Below are 17,844 nucleotides of genomic sequence, written 5' to 3' on the forward strand. Positions count from 1 at the left end.
ACGCTGAATGTTCTGGATGCCCTACTACTCCAGAAATCATTGATAAAATTTATGATATGATAATGGATGATAGAAGAATCAAGGTGCGTAAGATTGCTAGTGCCGTGGGCATCTCGAATGAATGGATACATAATATTTTGCATTAACATTTGGGTATGAAAAAATTATCTGCAAAATGGGTGCCGCGATTGCTCACAATTGACTAAAAACGAAATCGTAAAGTGTAATATTTCCAAGGAATGTCTGCTGTTCTAGCAGAATCCACAGGACTTTAGGCGTCGTTTCGTCATTGTGGACGAAACATGGACACGCTTCAAACCAAAAAACAGTCCAAACAATGGGTTGCCAGCGGGGAATCTGCACCAAAAGCGAAGACCATTCTTTCGGCCGGGAAGATTATGGCGACTGTCTTTTGGGATTCGCAAGGAATAATATTTATCGACTATATGGAAGGAAAACTATTACTGTGAATATTATTCATCGTTATTGGACCGTTTGAAAACCGAGCTGCAAGAAAAAACGTCCACGATTGATTGTCACCAAGAAAGTCTTTTTCCATCACGACAATGCATCAGCTCACTCCTCCGGAGTTGTGGCCGCAAAATTGCTGAAGTTATGGTTCCAACTCGTTCCACATCCCCCTTATTCTCCAAATTTGGCTCCCTCGGACTATTATTTATTTCTCAATGTGAAATGGCTAGCAGGCTGGGAAGAAGATTTCATTCAAACGAGGAGATGATTGCAGAAACGAATGCTTATTTTGCACAGTTGGACCAAATCATATCCAGACCAGTCATATTATTCGGAAGGGATCAATAAACTGGAATAGCGTTGGACGAAGTGTATAATCCTAAAAGGAGACTACATTAAAAAATAAAAAAGATTTATTCCGAAAAATTAAGTAGTTTTCATTTTTGCGGACTTTTCAAACCATCCTCGTATATTATATATATATATATATATATATATATATATATATATAGAGTTTTAAAAATGTATATAAAGTGATACTTTGTATATATCATTAAGGTTTGCGACATAAGATAGTATTATGTATTATCAAAGACAAAGAAGTCATCAAACGTTGTCTTAATTATAAGTTATCCATTCTGCTAAGAACTAAAATAAAAATAAAATCTGAATATAATATTCTATTGTTGTCGATATGTCTACAATCGATAAATATATTAAAGCTTAAAGTCTATTCAAATAAATTTGTATAGACACATGCTATACACATATATGAAAAGTCAACTAATGCGTGTAGAATCTTACATTTTTATAGGATCGATTTTTTATTTCAAGAATCGATTCACTGCATTAATCGAAGCTGTAAGATCGACCTAAAAAAATCGAGAATCGAATATAAAAGAATCGATTCTTCGAAAGATCGATTCAAGATCGCCCACCCCTAATTCCTAGGCATCAGCTGATATGAGTGTGTCCGATTGAAAATGTGCACATCTGGGACGCTTCCGAAATCACGCAGCGAAAGAAATTATTAGTGACATAACTAGAAGTAATGAAGACCTATTCATCTCAAAATATTTCAAAAACACTGAATGCAACTTTACGACTGTAAATATAACCTTAATATTTAGCAAAATAAAGAGATACGAATTTAGGAATAGATATTCCTATTTGTGCAAAGACGATAAATATATCAACGGCAATAAGAAAGACAATTACTAATAATTATAAGTTGCAACAATTTATTAATTTATTAATTTGGAATATATAAACTTTCATTTAAAAAATTTCTCTATTTCAATGTATGTATTTATTCAGTGTATGTATTATTTCAAACAAATAGGAGCATAAAAGCTAAGCCAGCTTTGAGAGCTAAGTCCGCTTGAAGATGTCCAAAGTGATGAGCTGCAATTCATCGAAGAGTATGAGTCATTAAATGAATCTGCATTTAATGAAGTTAGAGTCTACATATCAAATTTTGCAGGAAAAAAACATTCTTTAATCATAGAAACTACAAATCACAATTCAGGTAATGAAGTTGATAAAGAGAATATAAATGGTGGAAATGGTAACTATACGTTTTAAATGTGATATTAGATAAGTTTTCTGAAAATGTTATAGTTGACTAAATGACGTTTATTTATGGGAAGTTTAGTAAGTAATAAAAAAGGTAATTCCAATATTTTGTTTTCTTTTTTATTCACTCTATTTTTTAAGTATTACATTCTTCTCAGTTTACATCTTGATAATAATGTGTTATATATACTAGCAATTTATCTTCATAAAAAATTTGAATATTTATCTACAGCGGAATACATAATTATTAAAAATTAAAATTAAAATCTCTCTAAAACTGCGGCCATTTTACCAATTAATATGCTGTGGCTGCGTTCCGATATTCACTGCCAGTACTGAAAATATATAGTTCAGATCACGTATATTATAGATTTTTAGTACTGATAGTGAATATCGGAACGCAGCCTGTGTAGGTTAAGAAACACTAGATTTTCACCGTGTTTAACTATGTCAGCTGATAGTGAAAAGTTTCACGCTAAATATCTCGCGCTTTCACCGGAATTAAAATTACGTGATCACAAAATGATGGAATTCACATGAGATTCGTCACTTTTCACTGATTCGTTCTAGGAGAAAACTTACGTGATCGATATCCAAGGCACTCGTCTGATATCGGTTCATTTCGGGTAGACTCGGTAACATTCGGTTTATTTACATTTTGTGCTCCATTTGAATAGTGGTAAATGAAAGTTTGAAGAAATGAATCGTTTGAAGTAAAAATATATTAAAATATGAAGGTGATTCTGCTACTGCCGATTCTGTCACATTTGTTGGCTTAACTAGACCTTCACTTGATGCAATTGCAGGTGGCACCACAAAAGTCTTTTTCCCAAAAATTAAGTCTATCACCTTCAAAATTATAATTGTGTAAAAGCATTTACTTAAATTATATAAATCAATTATGTAAAAAATTATTTACAAAATTCAAATAGATTACATATAAAATTAACAGTATCAAATTTGTATTTCATTTTCTAATACATTATTTACAGAAATAAGAAACAGATTTACCGAATAAAAGGCCTATGTATTCCAACAATTTCCACTCTTTTTATTTTGACCGCTTATGTTTTTAAATGTCCTTTTAAGACCAGACATCTTTACAAAGCATTGCAACCCAGTTACAGCGTATTTTCCGTTGGAATTTTCTCTTACTTTTTCTGCTAATTTAGCCCAAATAGTAGCATTTCTTTTAGATCCCGAATTGAAATCGGATTCTTTCTCCCTACAATTCTAATAGTAAATATACTGCAGCACCATATAAATCCTTTTGTATTCGAACAATCATTTTCTTCGACAATGCTGATGAAGGCTGACTAATTTCTGAAGAACTTGAGAAGTCAGTAGAATTATTCTGCTTACTCTGTTTACGAGTGATTACAGCAACTTTTGATCTGTAACAGTATTTCTAATATAATTTATATTTACAGCCAATAATTGAATAAATAGAAAAATAATCCCTTTAAAAATGCTCTTGGAAGTAATGGAAATATTAATTCAAAAATCGAAAAAAATAACCTAATTGGGTATTTTCGCTATTTTCAAAAAACTTTTTTCGTAAGAAATGATTTACTTGTATTTGTAATCTATATAACTTACAAATATATTCGACCAAATGTTAATGATTGTTTGAACTTTATTAATTATTTCCTGAGTAAGAAATAATGTGATGACGCTCTGCGTTTCTTCAATGGGACTGGGAACTCTAACAATGTCTCTTCCATATCTTCACTGACACTTTTATGTAAAACTAGAATTCAACACTTTTCACAATGCCATCAACCGCCACATACAATTATGCAATCGCATAGAAAGAAGAATGCATAAGCTGCTATAGCTTGAACTTGAGGCTAATGCGTGCATTATGCGCTGCAGGTGATGGGAATTCTAAGCGCTGTTTATGCACAAATTGAGTGAAAGGGAACGTTTTCTATGTAATCCGTGCGCATAATGCGCGAAACGAAACGCAACCATGCACTGACTAATCACTCACGCTTCAACTCACGTGACGCATTTTCGTCAGTTCGTGGGACATGATAGCGTCATTGTTCAAATTAATATTGGCATCACGAGTGAAGTGAGCTACTAGCAGTCCATATTTATATGGTCAAAGTACTTTATAATATCCTGTTACTGCATTGAACTTATCCTTGGAATTGACTGGAATAAGCAGATAATGACGGGATAAGCTCATTAATTAAATTAGATCATATAAATTGAGATTGTTGTTCTTGTTTTTCTACTATTTTTGTAACAAATAAAAGTTTGTAGTGATTAAAGATGGATTTTTTCACCATGACTACTCTTTTCAGATTGAGTTACGTGATTCGAGAACAATAACTACACTCATTCTATATAGGATATGATTCAATAGTTAGAATAATCGTGAATAACCTTGTTATAATTGCTATATACAGGAGAGAAATTGAATAAAAAAATCTTGCAGTAAAACAAAGATTGTCTACGTTACTCCTTCCATCATTGTATAGCATCTGTGATTAATAAAAAAGTTAAACGTGTAATTTACGAAACACATCCCTTCTTGTCTTTCCTTGATGGAACTATAGACGTAAAATAAGAATCGCACGATATTATAAAAAAAAAAGTCAAATATTAACTTTATTCATAATTTTTTTTTTTTTATACAAAGAGAAGCATCAATGAGGTTTTATATTGAAAGATATTTATTAGATTCGGAAAAATAAACGGAGACCGAAGACCGGAGACTGGATTTGAACTCGGGATCCCTCACCTACTACCAAGCACTTAATCTGCACGACCGCGACGGCTCCCCTCTGTTAGCTGTTTATATTCTCTCTCATGACCGCTTACAGTCGTCTATTTCTTACAATATCATGCAGCCGGATCTTTCAATAATTTCTCGTATCTGTATAATTCAAGTAGCTATATATGCAAATTTTCATTGATGCCGACGTGCATGGCGGTGCAAGCATGTTGCGGAGGAAAGGACAAGCATTTTTACATCACGATGGCGGACGCGTGAGGGGGAGAGTGAGAGGGAAAGACAGGGAAGGATGCCGGATGCCGGTTCCTATATTGATTCCTCTGACACGCGCGGCATACATATGTTTTTGACGTTCATGCATCCGCTCCAGCGGAGAAGCGGAGCGATTTTGGAGCGCGTTAAGTTCCGTATGATGGCTTGAAAGGCGGTCCGACCGTTTCTCGGTGCGCAATCACAAATCAACGGACGTTCCATCAGCGTGCCGTTCCTGCTTGTCATCGAATCCCACGGCGAAGCAGATATGTTGACGCGAAGTGTCATAGGTTAAGGAAAGATCCACGGATAAGATCCGTCCGACCAATATTCCGTTGAATGAGACGACGCTACGTTCGTGACTGTGCAAAAATGGATAACGTGGCTACTGCCGAATGCCTAACCCTAGATTTTGGTCCGTTCGAGACGGTGCACCGATGGCAACGTATGCCGGAATGCGACGAGTTTGTCGGCGCCAGGTAGGGAGTTATCCGGGTCGGCGTCTATCCGTATCTATTTTCCGTCGTTTTGTGCTGTTAATATAATTTGAAACGAAATATACTTGATACAAGTTATACTTCCAATTATTATTATTATTAAATTTCGAGAATAGATTTAAGGAAGTGATTGATTGAAAATCTCTTGTTCTGTTTTTATCAGACGTAGCAAACATACTATCGTGGCATACAAGGATGCGATTTATGTTTTTGGTGGCGACAATGGTAAGAGAATGCTGAACGATTTATTGCGCTTTGACGTGAAAGAAAAGTCTTGGGGTAGAGCATTTGCAACTGGTACTCCGCCTGCACCACGCTATCATCATTCTGCGGTTGTTCATGGTTCATCGATGTTTGTGTTCGGCGGATACACCGGGGACATACATTCTAATTCCAATCTTAGTAATAAGAACGATCTATTTGAATATCGCTTCCAGACCGGCCAGTGGACAGAGTGGAGATTTGTTGGAGTGCAAGTACTTTATATACAAAGTGAACCATTTATTCTTACCATCTAAAATATTTTTGTCTTTTGTTTTTGAAAATAGGAAATATTTGAGAATGATTATGTTTTTGAAATTTTAAAGTTTTAATAAATTATGTAATTTATTCTTTTTTAAAGTATTGTACAGGTAACATTATAACAAATTTGATAAAAATAATAAATTAAAAGTGATAAATTAAACTGATATGATTATCAAATAACCTTAGTTTTTCTTCTTGCTGTTTGTTATTGAATTCATTCCACTGTAATATATTTATAGGACTCCAGTACCTAGATCTGCTCATGGCACTGCTGTATATGACAATAAATTATGGATCTTCGCAGGCTATGATGGCAATGCTAGATTGAATGATATGTGGACAATATCACTATTGGTAGGAAAGATGGGTTTTATGTACTTTATATCTAAATCTCCTTCATAAGATATACAATGAATACATAATATTAAATTTATATAATCATAATGCAGATACATTTGATTTTAATTTTATTCACTCAACATCTGTTATTAGCCTGGTGATTACAAAACATGGGAGGAAGTTGTTCAGATCGGTGAGCGTCCACCGACATGCTGCAATTTTCCTGTCGCGGTAGCCCGGGAATCTATGTTTGTTTTTAGCGGTCAGAGCGGGGCTAGAACAACCAACAGTCTCTTTCAGTTTCATTTCAAGGAAAGACGGTAAATTTCATTATAACATATACAAATTGAGATATGTATCCATTTGAATCACATTCGGTTAATTTCTCTTTTTTTAGATGGACACGCATATCAACAGAACATATATTACGTGGCGCACCACCGCCACCCGCACGACGATACGGTCACACAATGGTCAGTTTTGATCGTCATCTTTATGTTTTTGGTGGTGCAGCTGATTCGGCTCTATCCAATGATCTCCATTGTTATGATCTCGACACGCAAACATGGAACATTATCCTACCATCTACGGACAGTCAGGTAGACGATCCGTAAAAATAAATTTAAGCTAGTAAAAATGAATAATCTCAAATAAATACAACAGACAGAAATAGAGTATAAAGAGCGTTTTTCTCTTTTGATGAATTATTAAAATATAAAATGTATTTATTGATGTAAATTTGGATGTATTCATATCTAAGCCGCTATACATATTTGTTTATTTATTCGTTTATTATTCATTATTTATTATTTCTTTACTTTTTCCTTAATTTGGCTTTACCTTAACATGTTCGCGAATATAATTTCTTTTTAATGATGTTATATAAGAATGTAATAAGTATAGATCTCATTTTTGTAATATATATTTTATAATATATTTGCGCAGGTACCACCTGGTCGACTTTTTCACGCAGCTGCCGTAATCGGAGACGCGATGTTCATCTTTGGGGGAACTATAGACAACAACATACGCTCTGCTGAGATGTATCGTTTTCAGTTTTCGTCATATCCTAAATGCACGTTACATGACGATTTTGGCAAGCTGCTGAATATGCGCCTCTTCTGTGATGTAGAATTCATAGTGGGCGAGTCGGAGACCAAAATACCGGCGCATATAGCCATGGTGGCGGCGCGCTCACAATTTCTCCGGACACGTATTCGGCAAGCACGCGAAAAACGCGATAATCATTTGGACATTTTGGAGACATTTGTTATTCGTCCTACTAAAGATATGGCACCGCTTGAGGTAAAGGAGATTATGAAGTTATTCTAAAGAGCTCGCGAAGAATTCCCCCAAAATTTCTATTTATATATTTGACTTAATAATAAAATACAATTCGCGCGCGCGCACACGCACGCACGCACACGCACGCACGCACGCACGCACGCACGCACGCACGCACGCACGCACGCACGCACGCACGCACGCACGCACGCACGCACGCACGCACGCACGCACGCACGCACGCACGCACGCACGCACGCACGCACGCACGCACGCACCCCCCCCACACACACACACACACACACACACACACACACACACACATACAAAACGGATCATCAAATTTTATTATAATTTTATATTGTTTGAAATAACAATTCAGTAAAAAAATTATATTGAAACAAAGTTCAAATTAAAGTTTAAATCTTCCTTTCCCTGATGATCTGACGACCGAAAAAGATAAATTGTGAATTATAAAAAATATTTTACAAAATAGTGGACATTGAAAACAAAGCTTGAAAAATGGAAAAATTTTATTTTTTATATTAGTTAGATAGTCGGTTGCTTTAGATTTACTTTTTTAATAATTTTTATAGATATAAGTTTTGAATTATTATTATAAATATAAAATATTTCATGAACTCAAAAATTAAATTGTGAATAATTACGTTTTATATCTTTTTCTTTCTTTTTATTTATTAGGTATTTGCAAGCCAAAAGAAAGTTTTAGAACTAAAATACTACAAACAAATGTTACTTAGAATATTATCAATTTTTATTTGTAATCTTTTACAATTCTACTGTTCGTGGATTATATGCTTATAATTATGCCGTCTTTTACAAAAAATTAGATCTTTGCATTTTATAAATTGTTGCAGGTAAGATTAAAAGACGCTGTACCGGAAGCTTTCAGAATGGTACTAAACTACATTTATACCGATCGTATTGATCCTACCAAGAGATCAGACGACAAAGTTGAAGATCCCCAGAGCAACCGTATTGTACTTCTTATGATGGATGTATATCGGCTGGCTGTGCAATTCAATATGAAACGTTTGGAACAATTATGTATCAATTATCTCGAGGCAACCATAAGCCATGCGAACGTTTTGGAAGCATTGCGCAATGCTGTGCATTTGAAATTGTACTTTATAAAAGAGTTTTGTCTCAGCTTTGTTGTAAAGGAGATTAATTATAATTTAATCGTGATGAGTCAAGAATTTGAGACTTTAGATCAACCGTTAATGGTAGAGATTATTAGGCGACGACAAGTACCACAAGCCAGAACTTTTACGAAATGCGAATATGAATCTATTACTGGTAGGTACTATATGCGATGTATATTTGTCATAAAATAGACATACAGAATTTATTCGATAGGAACTAGTCTGGAGCAAGACATGGAAGCGTTTTTGAAAAGCATTGGTCGAGAATTTTGTGATATCACATTGATACTGAACGATACGCCGATACCGGCGCACAAAGCTATTCTCGCAGCGCGATGTAGTTATTTTGAAGCAATGTTCCGATCTTTCATGCCTGAAAATAATACGGTGAACGTAAGTATAAGTTGTAAAAAAGTTTGTAGAAAGATATCACTAACAAAATTTCTTGTTAAATAAGAAAAAAATGGGATTTTATTACTTTTTAATATTTACCTATTAATATTTTATGTGTGATACAAATTTGTAATTTTCATGTAGATACAAATTGGTGAAATGATACCGTCGTCGGAATCGTTTCAATCCTTGCTGAGGTATATCTATTTTGCGGATGTCTCGATGCCTCCTGAAGACTCCTTGTATCTATTTACTGCGCCGGTATTTTATGGTTTCACAAATAACCGACTCCAGGCATTTTGCAAACAAAATCTCGAGATGAATGTCACTTTCGAAAATGTTATACAGATTTTAGAAGCAGCTGATAGAATACAAGCTACCGATATGAAGAAATATGCTCTGAATCTGATAGTTCATCACTTTAGCAAGGTAAGGAAATGTTCAAATCCTATGGGTTTTGATGTCAACACTATTAATATTTATACGCATATATAAAATATTTCTTTTATTCAGGTTGCCAAGCTTCCAAGATTAAGACAATTAAGCCGCGAACTTTTGTTGGATATTCTTGATGCGTTAGCTGATGAACGCAGCGAAACTAGAACTTGTCAAGATATGACAAATGATTGCTGACGGATTTCTATTTCAGATCGTCGTCCGTGCAATTGGGATTTACCATCACCGTGCAGTTTTCAGGTGAGAGTGATTACCATGTATACGCCATATACACGCACAGCATTACCATTTTATTTTATTTGATATAAGATAGATATTATAGACAAACAATTATAGAGTATTGAAAGATAAAGATTTATTATAATATCCTATTTTACTCTAGGAATTGTGCCGCGTGAATTTTATCCTAGGACGAACGATTCTGTTTGTCGGTAATTGTTACTTCGATCAAGCAGCTAAATCTTGCCTGACATCGGATATACAGACCCTGCTACCATTGTCAACAACCACGTCCGTCTCGATTCAAGATGAATCATCGTGCAACGCTAATCATCTGATCGCATCGTCTCGTTGCGATGATGATAGAAGGCAGCACCAATGGTCTACTATTACCCGTCGCTGTTCCGTTGGTTGCAACATGTTGAAACGCACTGTTGTTGCTTTATCAGATCTTGGGCTTAAAAAACTGTTTCCATAATCGGAATAATTTATTAATGTTGAAGAGAGCGATGACTTTCAATGATATTGTAGAATATGTATTGTAGAAAAGTTTATCATTAGACATAGAACTGCGTGAAAGTTGACGTATAATATTAATATAATGACTATATCCGTTGATATAATGAAACATTAATCGTGATACGCAGGATACATGCGCTATAAGACTTATTCCATAAGTAGATACATTAACGTCACATCGTAACAACGTACATGTATTTTAATTAGCGATTATTATATTGATTATATCTATTTATTTATATAGAATGTTAAAATTTGAATATAACAAGAAATAGTTATATCAGATATTTTATCAGAAAAGAGCGTATAAAAATTAAGCGATGAAAATATGTGCAATTTTTTATTTAGTCGAATCATTTGTTAGTTATAAGGATCTAAGTTTGATCGATCATGAACTGCAGAATATTCCGCGTATGCTTAAAGTTGCTTCTATTTTTTTTTATTCGAGTTTTGTAATACCTTTTATTACAATATTCGGATTCAATACTCGAATAATGAGTTACTATTGAGGATCATATTAAGAAATCTACTGAATTTTTATAGGCTATTAATCGATCTCAATTGGTCTACCTCTTATGAGGAGATAATAGACTCGAAAAATGTTGACATTATTAATTATTCAGTCGTTCGATATAAATATGATATACTTGCACGCTTGATCCATAAGGCACTATTAATTTTACAATTTACAGTTATTTCGATATCTTGTGATACACAGCGAATTTTTTAAATAATATAATCTCTTGTAACAAATCAGTCTTCAATAATATTTCATTCATTAATATTTCATTGCAATTATCATGATAAGCCTACATATGTTTCCACATTTTTATTATACACGTTGAAGAATTTGTAAAATATACACGAAATATCTATTTATGATTACGCTAAAGAAAACATTATAAGTGAGGTGTTTACATACATTCGCAAATGTATTGTTTTTTTGGTCATACTTCTTAATCATTAATCTTTTTATAATTATATATGAGATAAACATATTTTTATGGACTCGAATAATAGTATAATTTTACTTACACAAGTGGAAGACTGGAATAATTGATAAAAATGAATATGCTTGTGTCGTTAAAAGTAAATGTATTTTCAGGATATTTCAGAATTATTCATACCGAGTAAGACAAAACATTTGAATATCTTGCATCTTCGATGCAAAAAAATACTATTATTATAATATCACTCTTAAAAGTATAATAAGATTTCATTTAAAAAAACATGAATGAGATTAAAAAATAGAAAACATAATTTTGAGAAAAATTATCTTTCCCTATGATAATAGGGATATTTCCTCTTTCGAACTAAACAATTTTTATTATTGTTACTTTTTTGTATCTTCGCAACAAAGATATTCAAGTTTTAATTACTTTACCCAATATACAACAATATTTATAACTAAATGTGAAAGTATAGAAAATTAATTATATTTAGATTATGCATCTATGGGTGTTTTCCATTTATGTCCTTATTAATTGAAAGCCAAGAAAGATAGAATGATACTTGTGTCGACTTGTGTCACTAAATGAAAAGCACCCAGTATAAGTCAGACTAAGTTATAAAGGCGCCTATATTTTCATCGAATATAGTATAATAAATCGAATTTTAACTTGCGAAAAAAGAAATATTTTATTTAATATATTACTATTAACGGCCTTCATCGATGAATGATAATTGCGGTTTAAGATTCGCGAAATTAAAATTATGCAGGATTATAGTAGTATTAGATATAAATGGATTGTAAAGCGGATAATAACATTAATAACCGCACTTAGTTGTAATAAATTATTATATTTTAATCTTGAATATATATAATTGTACATACATATAGTTTATATTCTCATAGTAAATGAAGTAATTAATGCTTCAAATTTAGAGCAAAAACAAACAATATGAATCGAAGGAACGAGAGGAATCAAATGGTAGGAGCTCGTATATAAAATCACATTGCCTATCTTTCTCCGTATGTATCTCTATCTTTTTTTTCTACGTAGTATTATTTTTAAATAGATGGCATTTTTATTATATCTAATGTTGTTTCTAGGTGCTTATTTATCTTGAATATTTATTTGATTTAGCGATATTTCATTCTATGTAATTCAATAAAATTGAATTTGCGATGAGCGAGATTGATTTATTCATCTTAGTATAGAATGTATCAAATCAGGTTTGTGCTTCGAAGTAAACATCTCCCGCTTGTGTTCCTCTCGTCTTTCGTCTTTCTGCTTGCTAAGACGCGTTTTAACAGAAATTTTAACAATGCAATATCTACGGTCTGCTTCTCCTCATAGTCCTCAATCACACACGTTGACAACACGTTAACGATATACAATGTTTCGATATAATTATTAGATCTTTTCTCATAGAAGTAACAAAATTACTGAACGGAAGCTAAATGAGTTTTTAAACAAAGAAAGTATTAGTTAAATGGAAAAAACAAAGTGACTATTCTCTCGATCTTTGAGCAGATTAAAGCATAATTTATTGTTGTCTATTGCTATTGTTTTTATTATAAGGAATGTAATGTACATACATCTATATATTCAATTTAAATCTTCTGGAGAGATGCTTGAATCAACATATTTTTTCGCTTTTCTCTTATATTTATTTACACTCCGTAGGAGTAAACTCCGTTCAGTAGACGGAGTAGATCCGTCATTTGTTACGTTTATGATTTATCTTTTAGATAAGATCTCTAGAAATTTATTACGTCCCACTTATTAAACTATTAAGTTTTAACATTCACCACGGTCATCATATAAGCCAATGTGCAAGAACGCCATACGAATAAGAAGAGCGGGAAACGCTAGAAAAAGAGTGTAAAACGAAGAAAAAAAATATATATATTTATATTAAAATATATATATATTCAAATATGATATTGATCAATATGATCAAATATGATGATATTTTTAATTGTTTATTTTTTGATTAAAGAAATTATTAAAGCTTCTATGGTACCATGTGACATTAAATAAGTCATTACGCTATATTATCTTATTATTCAGTTATTTAATAATAATAATAATTTTAGAGAGCGATACATTTCTCGTAGAACGAAATAATTGAATGGAAGATAACATTGATATTTAGATAAAGAAAATATTAGTTAAATAAAATGAAGAAGCTGTTATTTCCACTTTGATGTTAAAAGCTAAACTGAGACTCTGAGAATGAAGCGGCAAGTTGAAACGTTATTTTTACTAAAATTTCGATGTTTTTCCATTTTCTTGTAAAATATAAACAAGACAATTGTATTTAAGATATTTTGTTTTTTAGCCATTGAAAAATTCAGACATATTTTATTCAATATTATAAGGAAAAAAGAAGGAAAGTCAATTTGTATATGTTTACACATTTCTATTTTCCGAAATCAATTTTCAATTCTTTTATCCTTTAATGTTCTATTCTTTAAACGTCTTTGTTCTTTTGTAAGACGTTTAAATAAACTCTTTTACAAAAACGTCTTATGCATTAGTAAGCTCTACACTCACTATGTAATCTTAATATAATTATTCTAAGTAGGCCTTTTTTGTTTGTCGCTTAAAAGTCTAAGTTTAAGTCTACGTTTAATATTGCACGCGACTATCCAACCTCGCAATGCGACATTAAATGTAAACAGCTCGGACTTAGTTTAATCATTACAAAGAGACATCTATAAATTACAAGGAAATAACGAGTAAATTAAAAGTAGCGATATGATCGTGATACAAACTTCACACGTTTCGAATGGCCCCAATCTGAAAATGCACAAACATGAGAGATCCTTTTGTTCTTTAATGATTTTTATTATATCAATGACTGTAATTTTATTGTAATTTTATGTATTGTAATTGTATGTAATTTTATTATATCAATGACGACTTACCGATTGTAATATATTGTTTGATTCGTTTTGCAGGAGTCCAAAGAGTGCAAGACAATCAATCCTTGAAGATCAATACTCTTGGATTTTCTATATGCATTCGCACATAGAGAGAAGGATACATCTCGTTGAGCATTACATATTACGTCGAGCCTTTACATATCATGTACATCCATGTCGACGATGTGGTCCATATCAAATGTTCGGGAAGTTCTTCTTTCAGACCAATTTATACAGGTCATTTCTACAGCAATAATAGCGATCGTTATTGATGACTACTCAAAAAATATCAAAGGGAGAAAATTAATTATTATCAATTTGATGAATTTTTATCTAATATATCTATTTTTGAATAATCACGATGTGATATGTCTTTATATTTTTTGAAAAGTAGTACAAATTTTTAAATTAGAATAAGTTTAAGCAACTAAAGAAAAGCTTTTCTTTAATAATATAAATTATACATAAAATTAACAAACACAAGTGTTCAAATTATTTTAGGAATAGGTCCCAAGTTATCAATTACAGTTATATGACAAACAAAATTTCCTTAAGATTAAAAAGCAAAATTGTCAATTTTAAATTGATACGAATAAACTTGAAATATTATTCTTTTTTTTTCTTTTTTGGATAAAATATGCTCCATACTTCAAATGTTATAGAATGTCGTTCCTATTCGCACCTTTTCTTCAACAATACTGCTTGTCGATGGTACTCTTTGCGAAGGATCTAATCTTCTCCGTCTCTCCTCAATAACTTCGGTGTCGGAATTGCCCATGGTCACTTGTGCCGGTTGCGTTAGGGATGCGTTCACGTGTCTTGTTTTCATCAATGGCGGATTCCGAGATTGTGGTAACGCGAAAGCTCGTCTGAGAGCACCACGTGGTGGCGACGGTGGTGGATAAGATATACCTAATGATACATCATCAATACATGAATACTCATTTAAATATCGCGTTTTATAAATAAATTATTTTTGGATTTTATAAATGCGATTAAATTTAAACTGTGGATATTGCGGATATTAAGGGGATTTTGAGCAATATTCTAGAAGAAATCTTTTTTTATGCTTTCTCTTCTCAAAATAAAATATTTTCATTAATGCGATACATATAGTGACTTCTTATAATTTTTTCACATGAGTATCTTCCCAACTATTCGTTGTTCAAAAAAATTGTTTCAGATAAAAGTTGTAGAGTTTCGAAAGAGCCACATAATTATGATATTAATTTATTTACAAATGGAATTATACATTTTTTTTTGTTTTTATTTAATTCTAATTATTCTGATAAAAGTATTAAGATACAGTCATCAAAAAGTCAATAATTTACGAGATATTTTATACTTAACTCGAGAGATAATCACGTGAAAATATTATAATGGATTATTCAGCTATTTGAAGTTTTCAAGTGTTAAAGTAATATTTGCATTTAAAATAGCTAAAGCTATTACCCAGCAAATAACATATTAGCAATTTGCTAGCAAATTGGCAACAAATTCGATCAAATATTGACTGCAAATCCATAGCCATCTGTGTTCGCATTAGGATTGTCGATAAAGTCTGCTGAGCCATGCTATGCCAGAAGATTGGCAGAAAACAAGCAGAGCCTGCTGATATGCTATGCCAGCAGATTGGCGGCAAAAACCAAGCAGAGTCTCTGCTGACATGTTATGCGAACAGATTGGCGGCAAAAATCGAACAGAGTTTGTCCTAACTTCCTTGTTGGATGATTACGTCTTGCATCAAACATAACTACATCTTGCATCATACATAAAAATACGTAAATAATAAATGCATGTTTAAATTTTAATTATGATTTCGCTTATATAGAAAGTTTGATAAATTTTGCATGCGAGAAACGGACGCCATCTAGCGGTAGTTTTTCCAATTATTGTATTTAAATATGTAATGACAGGCTCTGTTCGGTTTTTGCTGCCAATCTGCTGGCATAGCATGTCGGCACGCTTTGCTCGATTTTTGTTAGCAATCTGCTGGCATAGCATGTCAGCAAGCTTTGTCATATTTTTGAGGAGAGTTTGCTCACATTGTCAGATATTACAGACTCTGTGTACAATTTGTTGCCTTTTTATTATCAAACGGTGATAACAGGCTCTGCTCGGTTTTTGCTAACAATCTGCTGGCATAGCATATCAGCAGGCTTTGTCCTATTTTGAGGGCAGTTTGCTCCCAACGTCAGATATTACAGACTCTGTGTGCAATTTGTTGCTTTTTTGCCATCAAATATTGATAGCAGGCTTTGCTCAAAATCTATTTCTGCAGATTTTGCGGGGTATGTGTTAATATTTTATGTTCAATAAAATTTACATCAAGTTATATTACAACCTTGATGTTATATTTCTCTCTCGTGTCTCTCATCCTGGATAGACAATTCCGCTATTTCTAACAAGCAAATGGCATTAAAATGATTTAAAGGTAAAGAAATGCTTGACGATTTACAGTCGCGAGGGTAATTTACATGTTATAATCTAGTCTGCGTAACAATGTCACATAAGGAATCATTGAAAGACTTTGACCTCGGCCTCAGAAGGACGCGACAGATATAAAGATCCGCGTCGGTAATTGCTACCTCGGTGTCCTGGTGAGAGTAGAGTGTCTTTGCTCTTTGTCATTTGCGGCACGATTAACAGCGAGTTTGGCGGCGTCGGTGATACGGTGGAGGTTTGCGGCGATGTAGCAAGTGTCAGATTAGGCAGCGATTGACCTAAACTGGAGTATGGCACTCGGACACTCAGCGTGTTCGGCGTCGGCGATTTACTCATTAACGAGCGTCTGCGTAGATTTATGAATTAGTTAGTTTTAATGAAGAGTTTTAATATTTACCACAAAGTCGTGGAAAACGATTTGGCCACCTCACCTCACATGCATAGATCGATGATTATGTCCAGAACTGGATTCACCGCCTTCCTCCGACGATAATGAGCTCGACGCTCGCGGTTGTTCGTTTGTCTCCACGCTGACATTCCTGCTAGGATTGTAGCTCGGTAGAAAGCTGCTGCTGCCCGGAGACGCGCCCTCCATCTCCATACTACCACTGGATGACAAAATGTAGTTTTATTGTTCAGTCGCATGAATAATGTTATTTAGAATAGCGTTATTTTGAATTTCGAGACATATTTTTCTTTTTTTGTTAAAACATTTTGTTAAAACAACGTACCTATGACTGTGAGCGAGGCTACTGACATGCGAGGCTCTGCTACTTCCACGTGGAGTTCTCGGGAAAGTACTGTCATATTCTTCTACTTCGAAATCACCATCACCTAATGTGCTCGGCTGCCTGCTGACAGACGCTAGATTCATCACGGGCTCACCGAGCGATGGCACTTTCATCAATGCGAATTGTTGCTGGGCCTGTTTCAAGGATTCTATCCACGACTGGAAAATCATTAGAATGTCGTGAAATAAACTTCTATTTAAATATTCATTAAGTTAAATTAAGACCTAGGTAACTATTTAGAATAGCCTTGTCACCTCCGATTTTGATAAAATTAGGCTCAATCGACGCGGTT

General features: G+C 33.4%; 2 protein-coding genes, 1 long non-coding RNA gene and 1 pseudogene across 11 annotated transcripts in view; 1 reads left to right on the forward strand and 3 right to left on the reverse strand.

Annotated features, from left to right (window-relative positions):
• Positions 1–2,152: 2,152 nt before the first annotated feature.
• On the reverse strand, positions 2,153–3,770 carry LOC105430505 (uncharacterized; annotated as a pseudogene). The gene is made up of 3 exons (XR_016138704.1): positions 3,757–3,770; positions 3,058–3,440; positions 2,153–2,895 (listed from the first exon to the last, which is right to left on the reverse strand). The product of XR_016138704.1 is annotated as an uncharacterized LOC105430505 (transcript).
• Positions 3,771–4,845: 1,075 nt separating this feature from the next.
• Lztr1 (Leucine zipper like transcription regulator 1) lies at positions 4,846–12,076 on the forward strand. Of its 2 annotated transcripts, XM_089074546.1 has the most exons (11): positions 4,846–5,523; positions 5,705–6,013; positions 6,306–6,420; positions 6,559–6,725; positions 6,803–7,004; positions 7,351–7,710; positions 8,568–9,009; positions 9,070–9,248; positions 9,393–9,677; positions 9,762–9,944; positions 10,087–12,076. In XM_089074546.1, exons 1-10 carry the CDS (start codon positions 5,384–5,386, stop codon positions 9,879–9,881), a joined length of 2,319 nt encoding a protein of 772 aa, XP_088930672.1. In that variant the 5' UTR covers positions 4,846–5,383; the 3' UTR covers positions 9,882–9,944; positions 10,087–12,076. The 2 variants fall into 2 exon arrangements, with proteins under 2 accessions (XP_088930672.1, XP_088930673.1); XM_089074547.1 differs by lacking the exon at positions 4,846–5,523 and having other exon boundaries at positions 5,737–6,017.
• Positions 6,466–7,354, reverse strand: LOC148937048 (uncharacterized). The gene is made up of 2 exons (XR_016138731.1): positions 7,246–7,354; positions 6,466–7,032 (listed from the first exon to the last, which is right to left on the reverse strand). It is a non-coding gene; the product is annotated as an uncharacterized LOC148937048 (long non-coding RNA).
• Positions 12,077–12,222: 146 nt separating the features above from the next.
• The window catches only part of LOC105431055 (uncharacterized), a 180,365-nt gene continuing 174,743 nt past the window's right edge, over positions 12,223–17,844 (reverse strand). For 4 of the 7 annotated variants that reach the window (XM_089074541.1, XM_089074540.1, XM_089074542.1 and 1 more), the window contains 6 exons: positions 17,493–17,710; positions 17,193–17,369; positions 16,902–17,107; positions 14,965–15,228; positions 14,320–14,560; positions 12,223–14,191 (listed from right to left, as the gene is read on the reverse strand). In XM_089074541.1, coding sequence (XP_088930667.1) covers positions 14,966–15,228; positions 16,902–17,107; positions 17,193–17,369; positions 17,493–17,710 — 864 coding nt within the window. In that variant the 3' untranslated portion in view covers positions 12,223–14,191; positions 14,320–14,560; position 14,965. Of the gene's footprint in view, positions 14,561–14,964; positions 15,229–16,901; positions 17,108–17,192; positions 17,370–17,492; positions 17,711–17,844 lie in introns of all 7 variants that reach the window. The other 3 variants (XM_089074544.1, XM_011644992.3, XM_089074543.1) reach the window with 3 other exon arrangements.

Source organism: Pogonomyrmex barbatus, unplaced genomic scaffold (assembly GCF_055798465.1).
Source record: "Pogonomyrmex barbatus isolate J1 unplaced genomic scaffold, ASM5579846v1 scaffold17, whole genome shotgun sequence".
Taxonomy (NCBI): Eukaryota; Metazoa; Arthropoda; class Insecta; order Hymenoptera; family Formicidae; genus Pogonomyrmex; species Pogonomyrmex barbatus.

Excerpts from the sequence above, each read along its gene's own strand:
- Lztr1 (XM_089074546.1), top strand. The coding sequence starts at position 5,384 with ATGAGACGACGCTACGTTCGTGACTGTGCAAAAATGGATAACGTGGCT. Across the intron at positions 7,711-8,567 it reads AAGATATGGCACCGCTTGAG|GTAAGATTAAAAGACGCTGT; the intron begins GTAAAGGAGATT and ends AAATTGTTGCAG. Across the intron at positions 9,678-9,761 it reads TAGTTCATCACTTTAGCAAG|GTTGCCAAGCTTCCAAGATT; the intron begins GTAAGGAAATGT and ends TCTTTTATTCAG.